Here is a 24,674-nt window from a genome sequence, read left to right on the forward strand (position 1 = left end):
GGAATGTTTTTAAGTGGTTTTTGGTTGTCATGATACAAGAGGAATATAGAGTAGGAATTATTCAGCCTGTTGGTCCTAGTGCAGTGTGAAGATAGGCTACATTAATGATAGATTAGTTAACAGTACAAGGAGACTGCTGCTGCCACAGTAGAAACCAAGCTCTACATTGCATTTTATATCATTCAGTTTAATTATCAGTAGCTATGCTGATCGTTGTTGTCATAGAGATAGTGGGCACACATTTGTTATCACGTGCTATTTGTGTGTGTGTGTGTGTGTGTGTGTGTGTGTGTGTGTGTGTGTGTGTGTGTGTGTGTGTGTCAGTAAGTGTGTGTGTGTCAGTAAGTGTGTGTGTGTGTGTGTGTTTCAAGGTGAGGGCGGTGCCTTCAGGGAGTTGGTGGATCCTCCTTGACTCCCACCGCCGGTGGTGGCGACCCACTGGTCAGAGAAAAAGAGAGGAGAGAGGGCAAGACAGAGTGTTAAAAACAAAGTCTATTACAGCCGTTAATCATGTCATTGCAATTACACACCTTTCGACGTTGAACGCCAACACAGCCTGGATCAGGCTGTCTTGGAGTACAACATACTAGGAATAAGGTAGACTGCTTCTGGAACTAAGCTGGGCTGTCGGGGGGTGATTAGGCACAGGGTTCAACTGTCACCTTGGCAGATCTGTAAAATAGATCTGCTGCCGGGCTAATTTTAATGACATGTTTCAGAGACAAACGCTACACACACAAATACAAACACAACAGATAGAGAGAGGCAATTTGAGATCAGAATCATGAGACACATGATTCAGACCTATTAGAGCAGACCAGAATCGACAGGTCTGTCTGTCCCCTGACATCATCAGAACAATCCCTTGTGGGCCCTGCATGTTTCTCCTGATCCACCGTCTGCTGTGGTAGTGTTTCCAACAGATTGTGTCACTCTGCCACCACCGCCACCAACCATTCATTTGTAACGGGATTTAAGCCATTCATTGTCTCACTAATAAAATAATCCACTCACCAACCCAGGGACCTCTTTTGCTTCTGACAGATGTATTAATAGTGATTTGTGCCCAAAGTGAACTGGGATCAACCTACCAGCCTTCCCAGTGGAATGTACCATCTGGTTGGCTGATCTATCCGTCATACATCTTGGTGGGTGCACAGTCCGGCTTGTGATTTCACAACGGGTTTTCAAATGGCTTGTAAAAGCAAATCAAAATCGAGGGGGAAGCCTGGCAGAGGGGTGGGGGGTTAGGGGCACCACCATGTCCCTCAACTCCCCTCTGATCCGTTCACAAAATGAGACCGAAGCAAACAGGCTCTCCACTCGATTCCGCTCTCCTCCCTCCCTCCCTCCCTCCCTCCCTCTCCATCCCTCTCCATCCCTCCCTCCCTCCCTCTCCATCCCTCCCTCCCTCCCTCCCTCCCTCCCTCCCTCTCCATCCCTCTCCATCCCTCCCTCCCTCCCTCTCCCTCCCTCTCCATCCCTCCCTCCCTCCCTCCCTCCCTCTCCATCCCTCCCTCCCTCCCTCTCCATCCCTCCCCTCCCTCCCTCCCTCCCTCCCTCCCTCCCTCCCTCCCTCTCTCCCTCTGTCTCCATCCCTCCCTCCCTCCCTCCCTCCCTCCCTCCCTCTCCCTCCCTCCCTCTCCCTCCCTCATAGGTTTCCACTCAATAGTCTCTGACCTATGGCACGGGGGGATTGTAGGAGCATTTTGTTGTTGTAGTATTGCTTGTGTGTGTGTGCGCGCGTGTGTGTGTGCGTGTGTGTGTGTGTGTGTGTGTTTTGGCCCTCACTGAAGACACAGACAGTGAATTATTGATGCCTTCAGTCTGTGGTCAGAGGGTCAGGAAGGCTCGCAGCAACACTACAGAAAGCTTTGGCCTTGGAGGCCATAGTGAGAGAGAGGTGTGTGTGGGTGTGTGTAGGTCCAGGTATGTGCTTCATTGCATAATTGCATGCGTGATCCCATGCATATCTATATTCTGTATGTGTGTGTGTCTATGTACATACCTATGTGTGTATTAGACATGGTCAGAATGCCGTAGCACCACCACAGCCACAGGTCATTTCCAGCAACACAAATACGCCATTAGCCTGGATTCCTCGGCTTATTAGTGCACTTCTAGTGCCTTGATGGGGCCTTCACCAGCGCACTTATGGACATCACTATGGCTGCTGTAACTGCCGGCCATCTGACTGAAAGTAATGAAAGAGTGCATGTATGTGAGTGCATGTACAGTATGTGTTTTGTGTTTGGCTAATATGTCTAATAATATACCATGCATCAACATGGGCACTGACTGCACACTGTGTGTGTGTGTGTGTGTGTGTGTGTGTGTGTGTGTGTGTGTGTGTGTGTGTTCGTGTACAAGAATGTCTATCTGGGTTTGCATGTGCATGGGAAAGCTTCGCTCAACACTTGACCTTTTACGGCTCCTGTCTGCGATGTAGTGAATATCACAAGGCTGAATGGGTTCCCGGTGCTGCCCAATGCTCCTGGAGCCCCACCTCTAGAGCCCCGTACCCCCCTGACACGCCCCACCACAGCCTGCAGAACCAGGCTGTGAATACACAAGTATCTGTGGTGCATTGATCAAAGGGTTTAAGTCCAGTGCTAGGAGAGCCCTTCGGCACAGCTACCGTCTCAACTGGATTCACCGTCCTGTGACAGCTCCTAGACTGCTAATGGTGCAAGGACGAAGGTGCCAGCGACGGCTATGTGAGTACAAATGGGGCCAGATATATGAAGGTTGGCAAAAGATATGAGTATACATTTAGGTTTCAGACAGAACAGAATCCAGGCAAAAACAAAGGTTATGTAATGAGGATTAGAAAAATGGTTGATAAGCAATAAGTAAAAAAACGTACTTAAAAAAACGAAACAAAGGGGTTTAGAATAGTGTGCATTTCAGTTGTGTGTGTTTACCAGTTGACATCTTAATTAGCACATCGTACAAAGTTTAGAAACCAAATGTTTCTGAAATGCAGAGGGCGTTCCAACTCCAAAGACAATTGCAATGGGGTATCAGGTTTTTTAGTACATCTTTCATGCCTACCAAAAACTCAAACTCCAGCTTTAAATTCGTAAAAACAATTTGGAAAACAGGTCAGAGAGAGACATCTGCTGTGACATGCCTCTGTATTCTACCCCCCCAGCAGGCCAGATGCATTAATGATGGCGGTAAATATTTTACCTTTGGTCCGCAGGAACAGAATGTTAACAGAATTATGTAAACAACAGCTGAGGGTGAATTGTACATGAATCACATAGTGGATCATCTGTTTCACCCTGCTATTGTGAAGTACTGGGTGGCGATTCAGAAATAGAAACCGAGTGTGAATGAGTCCTTCTCTCTCTGTCGTGCATGTGCTGCTTTGGCGTGTAATTGCACCAACAATCATGGAATAACAAGAACGCTGCGTACGAGGATTATGCAATATTCTTACGCAATGGGATCTGTTCCTTTTTTTAGTTCACCCCATTCGAGACTCCAAAGGAAACATCAAAACATTAGCCTGCTAGCATAGAGTATTAAAAGAGACACAGCTGCGTGTTATATCGAGTTTCTTGCATGATTTCAACGCGGTTCGGTCTTGTGCTGGATCTCCAAACCATGGGGCCTCGTGTTGGGCTATGTAAATTAGGCCTGTGAAGCTCCCATACACACACACACACACACACACACACACACACACACACACACACACACACACACACACACACACACACACACACACACACACACACACACACACACACACACATTACGAGGTGTGAACAACTGCTGACAGTGCCTGTGGAGACTCGGGTGAGGTGTCAACTTCACCCGTCGTATGCAGGTGGTGCATAAGACTCAAACCAGCAACATTCTCCGCAACGCATTGACCGCATGTACATAGACACGCACGCGTAGAATGGTACTGTACACAGACACACACACACACACACACACACACACACACACACACACACACACACACACACACACACACACACACACACACAGCGGGGTTCTTCGTACCTCTACGAGGGGGTGCCAGTGTGCGATGGGCTTGCGGGGGTACGAAAGCATCTCACCCCAGTGGTCTCGGCCCAGACTTTCGGCCTCATTACCCACTCTGCACACACCGATCACCTCGTTATGGCCCACCCTGTGACACGGGGAACACACACACACACACACACACACACACAGGATCAGCAAGTTAATTATAGTCATTAAATGATTCAAAGTACCAGCTGTACATTATGGAAATAAAGAACGACAGTAGAGAGCGATGGGCGGGCCTCACCGGTCGTAGTCCATGACGGCGATGAGCAGGCTGATCTGGTCGATGTTCTCGGGGGGCACGTCGAACACGATGGCCTCGTTGTACACGGGGTTCAGGGTGTTGCGCTTGGTCGAGGTCTTCCGCTTCTTCAGCCTCCGACCCTCGCACATGAGGGACACCTTCACGTATGGGTCTGGGGGCACACGCAAGGGGCCCCAGGGGGTACGTGAGGGAGCACACAGGGACATGGGGGCGCTGCCGTGCACGTGGTTTATCCCCCCCCTGGGACCCAGCATGCACGTTGCCTGTTGGCTTTGGTTGCGTGTGATTTGTGTTATTTTCTAAACGGGCTTGTTTAGACGTGCCGGATGGGATCCAGATTTACATGTATGCAAGTCTCTGCAAAACGAATGCCCCTGTTGTCTTCTCCACATTCTATATGTTGTATGGTTATTCAAATCCCAGAGGTCTTGTTAGAAAGTGTCACATGTATGATTAACTGCGTGGCTCACAGAGAGAGAGAGACTGAGAGAGGGAGGGAGAGAGAAAGAGAGGGGAGAGGGGGAGAGACAGAGAGAGAGAGAGAGCGAGAGGGGGGGGGGGGGGGAGAGAGAGAGAGGGCAGGGGGGAGAGGGAGAGCGAGATAGACACACACACAAACACACACCAGAAGCTCCGGTGATATCCATAGCTTTCAGGTTCCTGGCTTTGATCATGGTGATGGTGAGTCTGCCCGCCGTGGGGAGATAGCACAACGAGAACATCAGCTCCCCCAAGTCCACGTTATCCTGGGGGAAACACACACACACACACACACAGACACACACACACACATACACACACACGTAAGCGATTTGTAGCGTTTTTGCGTTTTTGACAGAGTTTAAGATGAAAATGTTAGTGTGGATTGTTTTTGAAAACATGAAACATTAAAAACATATATGATATATAAATATATATATACATATACATATATATATATATATACATATATCCATACATGCAGAGACCAACGCCTCTGCACACAATTGGATAAACCTACTATACAAGAGTTCACCTCGACTCTGCATAGAAACCAATGCACAGCCACCATTGAATGTTGTACGTCCTGGCACTTGTACATTGCACTTATTCAAGGTACTTAATTGTGTAACATCTACAGTAGCTGCTCTGTTTGCTTTACACGGGGAATGGGTTAGCCTAGCGATTGTAATACTTGCACTTGGTTCTATGAACATCTTTACTGTACCGACAGCGATATATTGTTTCACTTCTTATGACAAATGTACTTATTGTATCAAATGCACTTATTGTAAGTTGCTTTGGATAAAAGCGTCTGCTAAATGCCCTGAATGTAAATGTACAACAAATCAGACCAATGAAACCTGCGACAGATCAGGGGCAGCCATCTTGGTGTCTTATCAAACGCCTTTAGGGCGCTCCTCTGTACCTCGTTTTAAATCAGCCCCGTATTAGATAAAAGGTAATGATTGACCCGACCTCGGCCAGGCATGCTGGAACCCTGAGCGGGGGGGGAGCCGGAGCATAAGCAAGAGAAAATAAGAACCGGCAGACAGACCCCCAGTTTGAACCTTCTGCAACAATAAATAACTTTTAATATTAAAGGTTGAAAAACAGTGAGTCAATGAAAAACAACAGAACAGCTGTTTTGGGATAAAAAATATACTGTTTCTTAAGGATTATCATTGCAAAAAAACAGCTCATGTTTCGAAAACAGCTGTTTTCTAATTCCACTGAAATTAGTGGCATCAGTCACATTGACATGAACATCACATCACTACGCACTGAACTCGACTACGTCGTCCTCAGAAGACATCCGTCCATGCCGTTCATTTAAAACCTTGTGCGGGGGCGTAACAGCCTTCTGTATTTGATGCCCATAAGAAGCACCTATGGCTGCGTTACAGCCGGGGGTGACTGATTTCTGGAGACCTCCAATGGCAGCAGGAAACATGCTGAGACACGAGTGATTCACCAACAATTAGCATATAACGGCTTGTAGAGCTTATTATAGTGTAATCACACCAGTGTGGCATAGACAAGGTTTTATTATTAAACCCAACTATATAAAAAAGAGTTTTCGTAAATCAAAAGTGACTACCACCACGCTACATCTTGTTCACGAAACTAAGTTTGTTGTATTCCCCAACTCTGAAGTACAACACTCACACACACATTATATATTTCTGATCTACTGACATCATACGCTCTCTCTCACCCTAATTAACACCTGTGAACGTGTGGGGCACGTTGTAGAGACACCGGTGCCTCCCAAGGCTTTCTGAAGAGAAGATTATTCTGAAGTGTATGTGTGTGTGTGTGTGTGTGTGTATGTGTGTGTGTGGGTGTGCGTGCGTGCATGTCGGTGGGAGTGTGTGCAGGGTAATGGGGACGGCGGTTCTAGCCATATGGGTGATCTATTGACACAGAATCAAATGAGTCTGCCTTTTTCTCTTCTGATGAAGTCATAAACTGTCTCAACCTCTGCAAGGCTTACGGACACAGTTTGCCTTCTCTATATATATCTCTATATATATTTATCTATATATATATAGATATATATAGATCAGGCACACTGGTAATCTCTTCCACACTTTAATTTCGATGTATTGAGGATTTATGTGTGTCTTCCAGTTATGCACATGCTTGTTATAAACCAGGTTGAAAAATTGTGTGAACTCAGACACACACACAAACACACACACACACACACACACACATATATATATATTTGACAATGATAACAGTATCTAAATAAATAAATAAATAAATATATATATATATATGTGTATATATATATATATATATATATATACATATGTTGATACTGTTATCATTGTCAAAGAAAAGCATTGAGTGGATTGATCTAGTGCAGGCTGTCAACATTTACCATCCACCACGCTCCCGCTGCATAGGCAGGAACCACACCCAAGCATCAAGGAAACAAGTACAGTGTGTTCATAAGATCACTGACGATGCTGTGTGTTAATGAGTCAGTTAGTCAGGCTTGTCAGTAATAAAGATGAATCCGCCTCCCATTCTCTACACAATCAGAGCCCACCGCTGCCCCGGACGCCTCAGAGGCCCCCGCGACAATCTCATATTGATATAGCATGATTCGATTTGCATGGTGAATACAGCAGACAAACGCCGACCAAACAAACAAACCCCAACGGCAAGCACATAATATGTGTTGGCGACCTCTTTTCCTGACGCACTTTTCTTGCCCTGCTTTTACTGTCAATTACTGTGACCCCATATGCACAAGCATGCACACACACACACACACACACACACACACACACACACACACACACACACACACACACACACACACACACACACACAGTGGTAACACCTCCAAAGAATGAAATGAAAATCTAATAAATAGCTCCATCACACAGACACTCACTCGCAAGCAAAACACACACATTCCCAGACAAGGTTTGCCGACTGCACAATGGCTGCCACTGCTCTTCTGAGCACTCAAATCAAGTCTGTGGTGGGAGTTATGGTCACTTGGGCCCAGCAAATGAAATTAGACGGGTGCTGTAGGGGCCCCAATAATGCAAGTAAAGTGTAGGCAGTCCATCTTCTCCAATTGTGTTGTTAACCACCATACTCCCCCCCCCCCCCCCCCCATACACACACACACACTCCCCCCAAGCGAGTTTCTCTCTCTCTCTCTCTCTCTCTCTCTCTCTCTCTCTCTCTCTCTCTCTCAGGTACAGCCACGCAGTATGTCTGAGTACCTCTGCTCCTTCATCCTCTCTAGTCTGTCTCTTCTCTAGTTGTCCGCCTTCGGTCTTCAGCTTTGTCTGCGCTGCATTCATTTCGTGGCCATGTGTGTATAGGGAGGATATTCAATGGTGCTTGAGCATCTCCAAGTTAAGTAAAATGTACATACAATGTGTTTCATTTTATGCATCACATTATTGGATATGTATATATTGATCATCCTGTTTTGAAAATGTTGATTTTAAGATGAATCAACATTCTCAAAACAGCCTGGTAACTATATATACAGTATATATACAATAATGCGATTCATAAAATGAATCACAGTGTACGTACATCAAGCTTCTTTTGAAGTATAATAGCACAGTTGCCTTGAAGGGAGAGTTTGGAAGAGGGATAAAAGCACTTATCAGTTTGTAAGGGAAGGAGTGCATGGGCCTGGACTTGGTTCAGCTCACTTAAACACTGGGATCTCCGGTTACATCATCCCACAGCAGCCCCCTGCTACAGTATACACTATCTGCATGGCTGGACACGTGTTGGGCTGGTCTGCTGGGGGGCTCTGGAGCTAAATACACTCTGGCAGATTTGGGCTATTGCTCAAGGAACCCGCTGCCTCACCTCCAACACCAGCCCCTTCCTCGGGATTCATCCCCCACCCTTAAAAGATCATGTATGACTAGTTTACCCTCACAAGTTGTTGAAATAATGACTTAGCACAGATTGATTTCAGCCCCTCTGAAGAACGACAAAAGGTGGAGCCCTTCAAGGCGTGGCGAGGGGGGGTCTATCGATGTTATGATATTGATCACATGCTACTCAGACCAATGAATAGACATGTTTTAAATTGTGGCAAGTGAGCGCCCCATCATGTCATGGATTAAGCATTCAAGTGTAATCCATGGTCTCATCGTTATTTCTGCGTGGAGGACTTGATCAAGGGAATACCTCCAGGCTTTCAAGGAATTAACTCACTTAAATAAGATAACATTGCAATGAGCCTCATGTTTTATTTGCGTCACGTAGCTTTCTGTAGCAGATATGGTTTGCTTTCTTTGATCTCATATAATTCAAATGAAAACTTAATATATATATATATATATATATATATATATATATAAATGTGATATGAGTCCTTCATTCGGTATCATATCAAAGTTTCATAGGCTTTGAAATCTTGACAGGATTACGTGTTTATAAATTGAAAGCACTCAAAGCAGTCTCCTCGTCACGGTGACATCATTGGAGCTGAACCACAAGACACGGGGCAGCTAGGTGGGTCTCAATCCCACCACCCCACGCACCCACTAGCCCAGTCTGTGATGGGCTGTTGGTGTGCCCTCTTCTCCAGGCGCAGTGCTTCATGAGAAGGACCAGGACGACAGGCGGGACAGGGAGGAAAGGGCCATTTAAAGGTGACATATTATACCACCAGGTGTGCGTGCGAACAGCCGTTACAAGCCGTTTGAAAGTCGGCATCTTCTGACATCACAAGTGGGCGTGTCCACCTAGATGTATGACGGATAGATGAGCAGATTTTGCTACAGTCCACTGGGTAGGCTGGCAGACTGATCTATCTAGCAAACATCTAGGTGGACATGCCCACATGCCCACACTTGTGACACTTTTCAAAACGTCTTGTTACGGCTAATCACACTCACACCTGGCGGTCTAAATGTCACCTTTAAAAGAAAACAAGAAAGTGGAAAGAAATCAGCTAGAAGAAAAAACAATCCTTTCCCAGAGCTTTATGACGGTGTAGTCATGAGCACAAAGTAAATGAAAGTTAAAAAAAACCAGAAGGTAACACCATGTGGGGCTCCCGAGTCCATCGACAGACTCATATTTCTCACCGGATCAATACGGGCCAAGTGCTTGTTACACTGCTACATTTGTCGTCGTTAGGGAGTGTGAAACTTCCCCTTACCGTCTCACAAGGACACACACGGGCAGGTGCGCACACACACAAACAGGCACACACACACACGCACGCACACATGTGCACACGAAGGCAGACACACACACGTGCACGCACAATGTGCGTGAAGATGCTGACCCCATTCATCAGGCTCCTAATTACGGGCCTGGCAGTCTGGGGTCGATAGTATGGATCGCCTGGGGCCCTTATCGTCTTCAGCTCCAAAAAATATCTTCTCCATCCCTCAACTAAACACGAGAACCAAGACGCAACCAGGAGAGTGCATCAGTGTGTGATATACTGTGCGTCCTGTTGATTCTACATGTATATGTCCTGTAGATCCTACATGTATATGTCCTACAGATTCTACAGGTATATGTCCTGTAGATCCTACAGGTATATGTAGTGTATATAATACAGGTGTATGTCTGTATATGTCCTGTAGATTCTACAGGTATACAGGTATGTCCTGTATATTCTACAGGTATATGTACTGTCGATTCTACAGGTATATACCTGTAGGTTCTACAGGTATATACCTGTAGGTTCTACAGGTATATATCCTGTATGTGTCCTGTAGATTATGTCCTGTAGATTCTGCAGGTATATGTCCTGTATAATCTAGAGGACATGTAGAATCTACAGTAAATGTCCCCTAGATTTTAAAGTACTTCTGCAGTGTAGAAGACATGCTGATTGACTCGTATCGCTCACCTATATCCACCAACGTATCCTCTGTAGACCGCCAGCACAATGCTAACCGGCAATTGTAAAAACAAATGTCCGGTTGCACAGGTCCAGAAGGACTCGCCGACAGGACAGATGGGAGTTAACGTGATTTCCATTGGCATATGGCCCTCGGCAGAGCAGGAAACAGAGGGTCTTAGGAAATGAGCAAAGCTCCTCTTAGTCAAGACGGAGAAGTGCAATGTATGATCCCTCCTGGGGCAATCTATATACAGGGAGGACCAGATACAGTGTAGAGTGTAAAGGATTGATCACGGGGAATGACTAATGGTTACAATAAGTGGTTGTCCAAGGGGCGAGTCTGAGTAGGTTACTTGCTTGATGATGCATATGTTGGGATCTAGGTCTGACACGACCTCATGCTTCTACAGTGAACACCAGATCATGTTTTGTTAGTGTTTCTTTTCCAGGTTGGCACCAATAGGTTGTCAAGGATATGGGGAAGCTCCTGATTTGGCGGCGGCCTGCGACGCAGAAAAAGTGATGGGACAATAGTTGATTGCAAAACCTTTTTGCAAAGGATGATGTGGATTGTTCTTTATGCAAATGATGAGGTGGAGTGTTCCAGTCACATGTACTGATCGGAACATCTACATTCAAATGTGTTAAAATGTATTTCCTGGTTTTGAGCACTTCCGTCGACAATGTTGTAAATTCTCACGCAACAAGAAAGGGCAGCATCTTGCTTTACATATATTTATGAATTGTGTGATCTGACAAGAGATCTATAGTTCTGTGACTTGGATGTACCAGAGGTATTAAAGAGCGCTATGCCGCTCCCCTTGACATTAAAGTCCGTAAAAAGATTGCAGTACCATGCTTGAGCACCGGGGGCAGAGTGTAGTGCATCAGGGTGAATGAAGCGACATGCTTTTTTTTTTATCTCCTTCTATTTCAGCTCTGCAAATAACACTATCTACTGGTTATTGTGAATGCACAATTATTCGCTGATGTGCAATAGATTCATGTGATACAACCTCCTACACAACGTGAAGAGCAGTTGGCAGCAGGGTTCATCCTCTATAATCTCCTAAACGATTTTTAAATAGGCGCCAATTGAATAAACCAGGGCAATATTTTGCCTGTAAGCTACATAATTCTCGCCGCAAAAGATGAATTGGGACAGCATCGCAAAATAATTGAATGTAGCTTTTACCATCCAAGTAGTTGGCAGCTATTGTGGCAATGGACATAAGGATATCCTCATGAATATTGCATGAAGAAAATCAATATCGGATAACAATTGCCTCTAAATGGTTTAGGCCTTAATGAATATCATGCCAGTCGTCTTTCCCATCGTCGGAAAAAAAGGACCACGAATGTGTGATCAAAAAAAATGATAAGCTTGTAGAACATTGATTTAATGGTTAATCTCCATTGGTGCTCATTTACTCTATTGCCTATATGGTGAATTGCGCCCTTGGTGTTAGCTTCATGTATGAGTGCCAAATCTTCCTACTAGAACCATGTACAAACAAATTGTTCACGGACAGACATTCAATGGGCATGGTGTGTGGCTTTATTAACTCGACGTGTGGATTTTTTGTTTATTCTGCGTTTCTTTTCTCAATGTACACACTTATTCATTAGAAAAATTGGAGCAACAAGGGGTAAACACAAATCGGTGTTTGGGTGCGTGTGGACGCACAGGGAGCCAAAGAAGTCATCATTAATAGACCAGCCAGCAGAGGTTGGACCAGCATAGGGGTCCCTGCCTTGAGAGAATGCCCCCAAGGGACCTGACCCAGATCTACTGGCGACGTGGTGGTAAGGGGGTAACTGGGTGTGAGAGAGAGAGAGAGAGAGAGAGAGAGAGAGAGAGAGAGAGAGAGAGAGAGAGAGAGAGAAAGAGAGAGAGAGAAGGAGAGTGAGTGTGTGTGTGAGAGAGAGAGAGAGAGAGAGAGAGAGAGAGAGTGAGAGAGAGAGAGAGAAAGAGAGGGAGAGAGAGAGAGAGAGAGAGAAAGAGAGGGAGAGAGAGAAGGAGAGTGAGTGTGTGTGTGAGAGAGAGAGAGAGAGAGAGAAGGAGAGCGAGTGCATGTGAGACAGAGACCTAGAAGGTGACAGAGTATCTGTGAAGAGAAAGGTTCAGAAAAGTGTCTGGTCAGGCCCGGTGCTCGGTGATGAATTGAGAAACCGCCTCTGATGTGTGCTTGACATTGAACTCTTCACTGTATGTGTGTGTGTGTGTGTTTGAATGTCTGTGTGTGTGTTTGAATGTGTGTGTGTGTGTGTGTGTGTGTGTGTGCGTTCGTGTGTGCGTGTGTGTGTGTGTGTGTGCGTGCGTGCGTGCGTGCGTGCGTGTGTGTGTGTGTGCGTATGTGTGTGTGTGTTTGTCTGTTTGTGCACAAGCATCAATCACCCGATATGGCTTCTGATCACTTCTTACACTCTGCTGAAGGAGAGAATGCATTAAATGAAAAAAAAGAGAAATCTATAAATAAATCACAACATGAAGAATCTTGTGAACTACAGAGACTGGGTTAATCTAGTCATACATATGGAACCATATTTACCCTCCTGGGAAAAGCATCTTCAAAAGTATATTTTCCGACTGTATTGTCAAACTGTATCTCGATGCGGCAGCTCTGACATATTGTATAAGAGGTGAGTAGAAGAAAGGAGAGAAGCTTTCGAAAACCATGAAAAACAGCTCATGAAGATGCTGAAGCTATGGCTTTTCCTCCCTATCTGTGGAGTGTGTGTGGTTGAGGGCTGGGTTAAGAGGCCTCCCCTGGCCCGAGTCAGACCAATTAGACGGGGTGAGGCTGTACCCCTGTGGTTCATTGTCCCAATGCACACAGGCCAAACCACCATCACCACACACAATCACTAGGCCTCTGACACGGCAGCATGGAACACCTGCTCTGTATGTTTTTATTCCTCAAACTCTAAAAATAACTTGGCTTGCTCAACATCAAACCGGTGGGGTCCTGGTCGTAGGAGTGGCGTGTGGCATGAGCAAGGTTGAACACACATTTCACAATAACATAACTTTTTATTGAGCCGACTGCCACAGAACACTTCTCCAACATCATGTTGTGAATATTACCATCCATTTGAATTCAGAACTGGTCAGGAGACCAAATAAATACACTTGAAACTTGAAACAAGAAATAGTGAATATCATAAGGCCAGGGTCACATCTATGAATAGAAAAGGTAAAAGCAACTGTACAACTATACGGTTGCCGTAACAACAATCCAGAAGCTAAGCAACTACAGATCTCTCGCTATAAATGTTTCTTGTCATATCTCGAAACTCAAGGTATGAAACAGTAATAAAAGACATACATTTTCAATCATCCTTGTTCTGATTTAGTAGGGCTAGTGGTGGTTTGCTTCCAACAGTATACATGATCTCTACCACCTTTACTGCCACAGCGAACTGTGATTATTTTCATAGTTTGCACCTTTACCACTTGTGGCGGCTGCACTTCAATCTGCTTGTGGTGGCGTTTCACTGGGAATCATAAAGAAAAGACAGAATTTTTTTGGTATTTGAAGTCGCATTAATGAGGTCACATTTAGTCAAGCATTTTAACTAAAGCAAGGAATGATACTCATTTTAGATAGCTGGGGGCGGGGCGGCAATGTGTCTCTGCTACCTTGACGTAGCTATTTTAAACATTTGAATGCTGTCTCTCTTGATTGGCTGCAGATAAAGCGCTCCTAGACAGACATCCCCCCGTGATATCTGTCGAGCACACTGCCTGTGTGCGTCTTGGTGTGCCAGTGAGCTTCGGATTTAATTCCATTGCCCCTAATGAAATGCAAACATTATGTAGACACTGTATCCAGCCACCAAAGCGAATGTGGCTCTTGTCGTCGCTGTTGATCTGGGTCACTATACCCCCATGTGTTTCCCAGCGCCATCATTAATCATTAACCGTGTCTAAGTATATTTCTGTGTTCCTCCCTCTTGCAACCAAGATGAGTTTCAAACTCAAGAGGGATTGGGGGACGGGGATTGCTACATTGTTGGGTTGTTCCCCCCCCACTTCTTCCCGCACACACCCACACCCACACCACCCTCACACCCACACCACCCTCACACCCCCACCCCACCCCTCCCTCCTGGCTGTCCTCGGTGGAGGTTTACAGGATATATTGCACTGTTCTTTGATTGAGTTGACTCGGTTAATCGGATGAAATGGATGGGAGTTAGGCTGGTACAAATATAGTACAAATGAACAGAGTGCTCTCTGTTCCGCATCCAAGTTACCTTATCAAGTCTGAATATAAAATACCGCTCCGCTGTTCCCCATCAACATTAATTTAATCACCCGGCAAATGGCTGATAAAAGACCCCATACCCTAGTCTAGTCTCAATAAAATATCTACTTCAACCTTTACACTTAATGTGTCTTGAACTTCAAAGCAACAAAGGCCATTTTACAGCTACAATTAGTCGTATACGATCTATGGCTTTTGCATTGATGTGTTTTTATTAACTTAGCTTATCAACAACAATATATTGTTGCGTCATCTTGGAGAGCATTTCACATATCTCTATCCCTTTCCCTATTGGTTTGCCTGTCAGTTTTTGCTCGCATCTTGTCTAGCCTGTGAGTTTATGCTCCACAGCAGATTTCAAGGTGCCTCTGGTTGCCTCTGTAGTCGTACATTGATCAGCACCTGTGAACCTAGCTGATCTGCTCATTTCGTTCCTCGATTCAACGACTTAAAAGGCTCAGGTAGCATCTTCTCTCATGTCCCTCTCCTTCTGATGTAGTCCTCGTTCTGAACCCTTGAAGGTAGGAATACCCCCTTGAGATGAACTGTCAATTCTTAATCGAATACACACACATACACATTGAAGTACATCAAAAACAAAGCCAAACAATTGATGCTGATTGTCAGCTTTTAATCCAGACATAGCCTCACACTTGGCTCTTAGCTTCTGCCTGAGCGTTGTTTATTTCTCACTTCTCTCCTCTTAGTTGATAATAAGTGAGCTTCTTCACACTGTTAAAGCACTGCAGGCTTTAACAGCGGGCCAAGACGATTAAATTCATCCTTTGGCTTTTGTTTTACTGTCTGTGTAAAGGGTCCAGAGTGTGTCAGTACAGACTCACACTCTGACAGAGGAAATAGACGGTTGAATGTTCTGCCAACATTTGCTCCACCCTTTCAGTAATACACCCTGTCAGCTTGAATTTCCTGGGCCATCCATCAGATGGACTTCTGGATTTGGCTTTTGTTTTTTCTCTTCCTTTTTTGTTTTCTTCCTTTTGGATTTGGTTACATTATCGGTTATGTTATCAGCTGTTTTCCAATGTTTTGTTCATTGGATTTTCACATTGAGCCACAGGAAGCGTTAAAGCACACCACTCTTTAAGGAGCATCCGTCACGCTCAGCTGTTTCCAAGAGAGCACTACCTTGTATGAGTGTTGGGAAACAACTGCAGCCTGGAGCGCTAACTCTGTTTCAATGGGGAGAAAAACCTTTCGTGGATGTGTGCTCTACCGGTCAGATTCGGAAACACAAAACTGTTTGACTTTTTCAATACAAAAGACAAATCGAGTGGATGTCAGCAATGTTTTATTCTAACCATGGAGCGAAATTCTATTCTATTTAAAAAAAATTCCCTTTGAGTAATTAAAGAAAGCAAGCAAATATACATCTGACTCACACTGTCAGCAGAAATCAGATGTTCTGGACTCACCGAGGTGACGTACTGGATGTCCCGGCACAGTCTGGTCTCCCGGGGGAAGTCGGGCAGATCCAGGAAGCTGTCCACCACCACCTGGCCAATCAGATCGTGGCGGGAGAAGCGGTCAAAGTCGTACACGCTGAAGTGCAGCTTGCGGCCCGGCAGCTCTGCGTACGTGACGGGGAAGAGGAACACCTCGTCGAACACGGGCTGCAGTGTCTTGCGGTGCACCTTGGTCTGGTGCTTGGTCATGCGGTCGGGCAGCAGGTAGATCTTGACGTATGGGTCGGAGGTGCCCGAGAAGTCCTTGGCGGGCAGGTCCTCGGCCTTGTGGATCTTGACGATCAGCTGCTCCAGGTCGCAGTCGAACTTCAGCACAAAGTGGAGACGCCCGCAGCTGTCGGCCCGCCGGCCCTCCTCCCCGTCAACCGAGCGCTGCTTGTAGAGCTCCGGTTTGATCCGGCCCAGGCCCGAGAGGGACTCCTGCCGCTGGAACTGCCCCGGGTTGAAGTCCGGGTTGGACAGGTTCATCTGTCTCCTGATGGAGTGGTGGCTGTTTTTGGGGGGGGAGGGATGTCGTTCATTCGTCAATGTCTGCACACAAGTTTGGAACTACTGGGTGGTGTTGGTGTGTGGGTTTGTTTGCTTGGCAATCTGTGCGTGCGTGTGTGTGTGTGTGTATGCGTGTGTTTGAAACTTAATTATTCACTTGACCGGACATGGAATATATATATATATAATGTGTAAACTGACCGAACAGACGAGGTGGGCTCAGTGATCTGTCTCTGGACCCGGTCTCTGGCGATGGTGTGGAGGTGGTTCTTCTCCACCTTGCTCTGGGCCTCCAGGGGGATGTCTGGCGAGGTGTGGCTGATCTTCATGGCTGAATCGGGGACGGCCACGCCCGCCGGTGGCCCCGTCATGTGCTTGACACACGCATCCTCACTGTACTCCCTCTCCTCTCCATCCACCTGCGCAGAACACAGTCAGACATTTGGATTTCTGCAATTGCAACCATATTTTAATCAGAAAATATTATTTATGTTGATAAAGGGGAACATACTTGAGGGTGAATATGTGGTAGGTTGTAGTAATAGAGGAAGGGACGGATAGACTGTGAATTCACACAATAGATGTTTTTTTCAGTATACTAGAGTAGACGGTATCATCTTGCATCCGCTAGCAAGGATGCACAGGTCTAAATTCAAAGTTTGAGTCAATTTCCTGCTAATATTGAAGTGGTATAGCTGCTGGCGATACCACATTTACAACCATATTGGAGTTTTACAGAAACAACAATAACATTTAAAATAGGCACTTGTATATCTCTGATGTGCACAGCGACTTTCTCTCTCTCTCTCTCTCTCTCTCTCTCTCTCTCTCTCTCTCTCTCTCTCTCTCTCTCTCTCTCTCTCTCTCTCTCTCTCTCCTTCATGGTCTCCCTCTCGCTCTCTCCTGCATCACCTCTGTTAGGACAGGCTGCTGGTCCCCCCCCAGGAAGTGAGGCCCCTTGAAGACGTTGGGCAGGAAGCGTGAGCTCCAGGGCACCCAGCACAGCTTCCAGGACACGAAGAGCGAGACACTGAACAGCGCCAGGCCGCAGGTGGTGACCAGCAGTGACAGCAGGCTGACTGAGACATCTAGAGAGACGGGGTGAGGAGGAGGACAGAGAGGGAGACACACAGTCAGCCATTGGGCGTGGCAGAGTTGGCCTTTATTTGGTTACTGAGTCACACTTTTATTCAATTCGAGTCAGAGTGCCAATTTCGGAACATATTTAAAAAATAATCTATACAATCATATCAACCTATAATGGGAGGAGGCTCTGTATTCATGTATGCATCTATGTATGTATGTATGTATGTATGTATGTAAGTATGTATGTATGTATGTATGTATGTATGTATGTATGTATGTATGTATGTATGTATGTATGTATGTATGTATGTATGTATGTATGTTTGTTTGTATGTATGAATGTATGTATGTATGTATGTATGTATGTATGTATGTATGTATGTATGTATGTATGTATGTATGTATGTATGTATGTATGTATGTATGTATGTATGTATGTATAGATATGTCGATATATATGATGGTATGTATGTATGTATGTATGTATGTATGTATGTATGTATGTATGTATGTATAGATATGTCGATATATATGATGGTATGTATGTATGTATGTATGTCCCCCTTGCTGAGGACCCAATGAAGAGCATTGTTGAGTGTGAGCTCTTGAGAGCTCCAAGATATTTTATTTGGAGTGCATTACTACCAACTTTTTCACGATAAATGCTTTTGTTCACGGAAATAGCAACCTGGAAATAACCTGGTCCACAATAGCTAGCTGTTAGCAATGACAGCAGCCAGTTGATTATTTCTTGTTTGCTATTAGGTTGAACACTATCTCACTTATAGGAAAGGAGTCTCTGAATGTACATCGGTATGTATGTCTTGATGTATGCATAGATGGTTGTCTGTCCTTTGATTTTCCTGAAAATAGTCTAACACCTGGCCTATACACACCTAGCTGTATCCTTATCCTCAAGTTCATTCATGGTGCTGTTATATTTCAAGCAAATTACATTCTATAATTTCATTCTATACGGTCATTTTGGATAATGGATATTCACTCTCCTGTAGAGATGACTTTCTGATGGCTGTGTTAAGTAAAATAGTTGCTCTCCAACGACACATTACTTCACATCACTTTGTCTCACTCGGTCAATGATCGAGAGAGAGAGAGAGAGAGAGAGAGAGAGAGAGGGAGATAGGGAGATACACACACACAGACTGAACAAAATGCAACCATAAAACTAACGGATGTCTCTACTCGGGGAAATGGACGAATGTCTTTTCCTGTCTTTGGAGTCAATCAAGCTTTTGAATTCCCCCGACGGACACAAACACGATGGCCCTCTTTCCTTAATTTGACCTAAATCCTCTATTGATGAGGCCGTGTGTGTACTGTGCACGGCCTGATTATCGAGCCTGTCAAAGGGGGATGCTGCCAATACTCATTGGACCCCCGGGACCCCCTGCCAGAAGAGGAGAGGAAGTTGAAAGAAAATGGGGTTTCATCTCTGAGCAGTTTTACGTCACTCACAGGAGGTGAATTGCTGGGGCAGATGTATCGTCCTATGATATAGCCAGCTACGCAAACACACACACACACACACACACACACACGCAAACACACACACACACACACACACACACACACACACACACACACACACACACACACACACACACACACACACACACACATGCACACACACACACACACACACACACACACACACACACACATGCACACACACACACACACACACACACACACACGTTTCCATAACGATTTCCATTTTTAGCTTGTCACTTCACAGTCGCCCCGTTTTCGAGCACATGACTTATTAATGTTAAGGGTATATGTAAGCATGTGCAAACTCTGCAGGGTTCACTAAGTCGAGAGGATACAGATTTATTTTGAAGTCACAGACACACATAGACACACAAACGCAAACATACACACACAAAAACACACACATACACTTCTACAAGCAATAATTTCAAGAGCTTGGATGTAGCGATATGTTTGTATGGACAGAAAACAAAGGTAATGAATGTTAGCTCACTGACTGATAAAGTGTTTGCTCCCCTGGTCTTACCCACATCTGTTCTCGATATATATGTATATCTATCCCTGTTCTATCTCTCTTTCTCCCTCCCCCTATTTAACTATCTCTATATCTACAGATCGATAACAGTTCTATTCATCCCATCTTCCATCTATCTCTCCATCTATTCTATGCATTGATCTTTTAAGATAGTTATATAGACTTAATTTCTATCAAAATCTTTCACCGGAAATATGCTTAACCCTATCAACTGAAACCTCCAGGTACTGCATTTTATTAAAGGAAAGTGCGACAATGATTCAAATTGAACACCGTCCATTCAATTCTAAGAATTTGAGAATTGAGGCACCGCACATGCGATTATATCATAGGCGATCTTTACCTTTTCAAAAACAGTCTGTTGGAAATAATATCCTCTGGCCAAGTATAAACGAGATGAGCATGAGAGATAGTGTTTTTGGGTGGCTCACAATGTAGGCAATCCAGAGAGAGAGCCACCAAGAAAAATTCACCCAGATAAACTGTGTGACTGCCAGTAAGACTAAACCCACCAACAACTGAGCCGCTACAGACTGATGTCACAAACAAGCAGAGCGAGCATAGCCAGACCATAGCACAGTGTCTTGAGTACAGCATAGCAGCAATAGTGCAACGGAGCCTTTACACAACCTGCCTATACAGAACCTCTTGAGTCAACATGGGCCTTCGACTGTTGCCTTTTCATCATTGTCCATATTAGTCTTTATTGTGCTTCATTCAATCATCTCTGCTGTTCTCCGAGGCTGTCTTGCGATGGCAGCCAGAGATATATATTTGTTTTATGTTTTGAGGGAACTTAATGTTTTCCTGCCTGCATTTGGGCCACTTTTATGTTTAAAAAAAGATACAGACATCGCACCCGTAGTTGAGTTTAAAAGATGTGGATGGCACCATTATCACATTTTTTTTGAACATTTTCCCATTTAGTATTCCCTACGTTTACTTTATCTCATGTTTGCAAGTCTATGCACCGAGAAGTGATAAATGTTACCATTGGTGGGATAGACTTCCCTTCTGGCTAAACATACAAGACAACAAACCCTGGCTGTTTTATCAGTCAGTCCAAACAACGGTGTTGACGATCCAAAAATAATTACTGCAAATGAAAATATATATCGAAATATATTGACAGTGGTGACTCTCAAAGGTTACGTCACTAGGGCGGGGTGATTAGGCTGCACATTGATCCATCTAATCAATGTTTATGGGAACTAATCACCATCCAGAAAATAATTATCATGTTTTTCACCAGGAGCTATCTTCTCGTTAAACCCTGGGAGAGTAGTAGAGTTTTCCCTCAGGACTCCTGGAGACCAGCTCAATATGCTGCAATAAACCGCTCTGCCAGCAGCGTAGTCAGTAACAGAGCCAGCCAGCCGCTGCAGGAGATGGGCAGAGATGGGCAGGGCCCAGGTGGGGCTCCAGAACGGGCATAGGGATGCACAGAGGTAAATAAAAATATCAATTATGACACAAAAAAAAAGTTGCGTGGGTGCAGTTCAACTATGACACCCAGGAGGCAAGTGGGCGAGTTCGAAAGAGAAGAGAGGGGAGAATTGAAGTCAGAAATTGGGAATTGCTGTAAAGGGGAGCAGTTGGAAAGAAGGGAAGTGATGATGCTACAGTTGGAGTAAGGGTGGGTCTGGGAGATGAAGAGAGGTGAGGAGAGGAGAGGAGGAGATAAGATGCAGCGTGCAGATGAGTTGATAGAAAATTTGAAGAGCCAAACAGAGGAGATGAGAGGGGAGGAGAGGAAAGGAGAAGAGAGGGGCTGAACAAACAAGAGAGTAGCGGAGATGAGAAGAGGATGTAGCACAGGAGAAAAGAACAGAGGAGGAGATGGGAGAGGAGAAGCCAACTAATAGATTTACTGGGCTCATTCATTAAAATCATATGAGGTTGACATATTTCCAAAACCTAAAAGTCAATGAGGTTATGTTGCCAGGCAACAACAATACCACTGTAATGCAATCAAGGATGTAATGATACCTCGCCATCTCTCATTAACCCGAATCCCGGAAACCATGAAAAAAGTCTCTCTCTCTCTCGCTCTCTCTCTCTCTCTCTCTCTCTCTCTCCCTCTCTCACTCTCACTCTCTCTCACTCTTGCTCTCACTCCCTAACTATTAATTTGTGTATTTTTAAAACCTTTATAATGTTCTGTGTAGAATGAAAGCATGACAGCATTCTCAACTATCTATGTTATTACTACCTCTAATTGTCAATGAGTATCATCCATACCTAGGATAATCAAACGCAATGCCTCGATCATGAAATAACGCATGCTTTTGAAACATGGATGGAAAATATGAGGGTGATTTGAGGATCATTTCAAACTGAATTAACCGTTTTGAATGTGAGGAAAATCCTAAGTAACATCGTAACGATGTTCTGCTGCATAGAGTGTAACCTCTAGTGGTCGGAGCAGAGGCTCTGCTATAAGATCTAGCCCTGGGAGGAACCCGGAGCACCCAGGAAGTAGTATTTGTAGAGCAGCGGCTTGGATCGGCCCAGAGTGATGGATGTTTGGGGGGGGGAGGATTTCTAACGGGTGCCGCCACGAGGAAATGGGTCAGAGTTTCTCAGTGGACACCCTCGTTGCTGTAAGTTCTTTTTTTTTGTCATGCATGTTTAATGATGGATTGTAAGATATTTAAGCATAATCAAGCACCAAGGCGCCAGCTGCTTTCAACACCATGCACACATACAAACAGTCACATGCACACACATATGCGCACACACACACACACACACACACACACACACACACACACACACACACACACACACACACACACACACACACTGACACACACACATACACACACACACGCACTGTTTATGCTACTGAAGTATAATATACCCTTTTTTTTGAAGCAACATGCTTAACGGTTCTGTTTGGGATGCTCATCAATGTATTGCTTTTAACCATTGAGAATGAGAGGTGGGGCACATCTCTCTCTCTCTCTCACTCCCCTCCCCCCCCCCCCTCTCTCTCTCTCTCTCTCTCTCTCTCCTTCTTTCTAGCGTTCACGTGCCATCTTTGATTATGTCTGATAGAAAGTTTTGCTCTAGGGCATAAACGGGTCTGAGTATTTATTACCTTACTTTAAATCAGGTCAATTAACAGACGCCTTTTAGAAAAAAACAACCTATACTCATACGTATACATTGCTTATATTCGTAACCTACATCGATCGAGAAATCGCAGTGATTTTTGAGGCGGGAGTCCAAGCCAACAGCTTGCGGGACGCTACCCCTATGGCATGCAACAAGTTACTGCTATGGTGAATTAGGCAACCAACCAGGAGAGAGGGAGAGACCCCACCGGTCCTCTGTGAGAGAGCAGACCGGCTCCATTCCCATTGAAGGTCTTTACTAACGACAAACACGAGGAAATCAAGAGGTAGCCTTCAAAGAAACGTCAAACCCAACCTGGCCTTATTTTGTGGAAGTTTTCTGCTTAGGACTATATTATATTACAAATGTTTGTTTTATTTTGCAAAAAACATGGGAATAGAATGAGATGACGGTGTCTTGCCTGAGTCGGTGTACCGCGGTCTAGCGAGGTCTCTGAAGTAGTAGATGAAGTCCAGGCAGTTGTCGTTCTGCACCTCGCCTCTGGAGCACAGGTCGGAGAGCAGCTCCAGAGCTTCTCGACAGATCTCATCCTCTCTTTCTGCAGGCATTGCCCACCAGCATCCTTCTGACTTGGGTCGAGCACTCCGACTGATCCCTTCCCCCAACCCCTCGCAAGCACTTTACCCAAGTCACCCTATGCTACTGACTGAAGGAACACCCCTTGGAAAGAAAATATTATTCTCTTCCTTTTTTTAGCGCTCCACCAGAAATACCCTTCTCTCGTCAGATTTCTAGACGCCGATATTCTCCCGAAAATGCTCGAAAAAAACCCAGCATCTACGGATTTGAACGGCGTGAAAGATGTCTAACATTTCGTAGAGCATCGCTTCGGAAAAACTAGTTGAGTATACGAACAAAACAAAACCACACAATCCACAGTGCCAACTCGGCTCACAACTCTCGCTCACTCTCGCTTTCAATTGAACTGAACTCCTTTCCACGCCATCCTCTCCTGCTCTGTGGGCGCTGTCCGTCCCTCTCGGGTGCTGCTGAGCGCACAAGTGATCCCGGATGCAACAACCGCGGCGTAAAGGAGCATCTCAATGGCTTTCACTGCGCTCCATTACTCCATTTACTGAGATGAACACACGCGATGCTCTGTTATCCTTCCTAACTCCCCCCTCCCCCGAACACTCCCTCTACCCTAACCCAAAGTGTCCCATTTAAACTAGGGAGTGGTCATTCTCAGAGGTTTTGCCTCTTTGTTTCTACCATGATTGCCATCTGAATATAGCACGGGTGAATTGAGCACCCCTCTGTACTGAATCGAGAATCGATTATGATTCGGGAATAGTTGTTTTTTTTTTTATCGAGGAACGATTTTTCGAATAGTGACCTCAACCCTGAAAATAACCCATAAAACCAACATATTCTAGTCCAGTGTTGTCTCCCGCCCACCGTGGGAAAACCACGCATTAAAAGTGAGCCTGACACAGCTTACGCTCTTCTCAGGTTTTCAGGCACACCTCCTATTTCTCACTGAAATAACGCTTATTTACCT

At 45.1% G+C, this 24,674-nt stretch overlaps 1 protein-coding gene across 1 annotated transcript; it reads right to left on the reverse strand.

Annotated features, from left to right (window-relative positions):
- Nucleotides 1-366: 366 nt before the first annotated feature.
- LOC307080930 (synaptotagmin-9-like) lies at nucleotides 367-23,721 on the reverse strand (the record flags this gene model as incomplete). The annotated part of the gene is made up of 9 exons (XM_079743898.1): nucleotides 367-438; nucleotides 4,021-4,150; nucleotides 4,292-4,463; nucleotides 4,938-5,058; nucleotides 16,360-16,900; nucleotides 17,101-17,318; nucleotides 17,411-17,461; nucleotides 17,812-17,987; nucleotides 23,574-23,721. 9 exons carry the CDS (start codon nucleotides 23,719-23,721, stop codon nucleotides 367-369), a joined length of 1,629 nt encoding a protein of 542 aa, XP_079600024.1.
- Between the last annotated feature and the right edge of the window lie 953 nt (nucleotides 23,722-24,674).

The sequence above is a fragment of the Pollachius pollachius genome (genome assembly GCF_949987615.1).
Source record: "Pollachius pollachius genome assembly, chromosome: 9".
Classification (NCBI taxonomy): domain Eukaryota; kingdom Metazoa; phylum Chordata; class Actinopteri; order Gadiformes; family Gadidae; genus Pollachius; species Pollachius pollachius.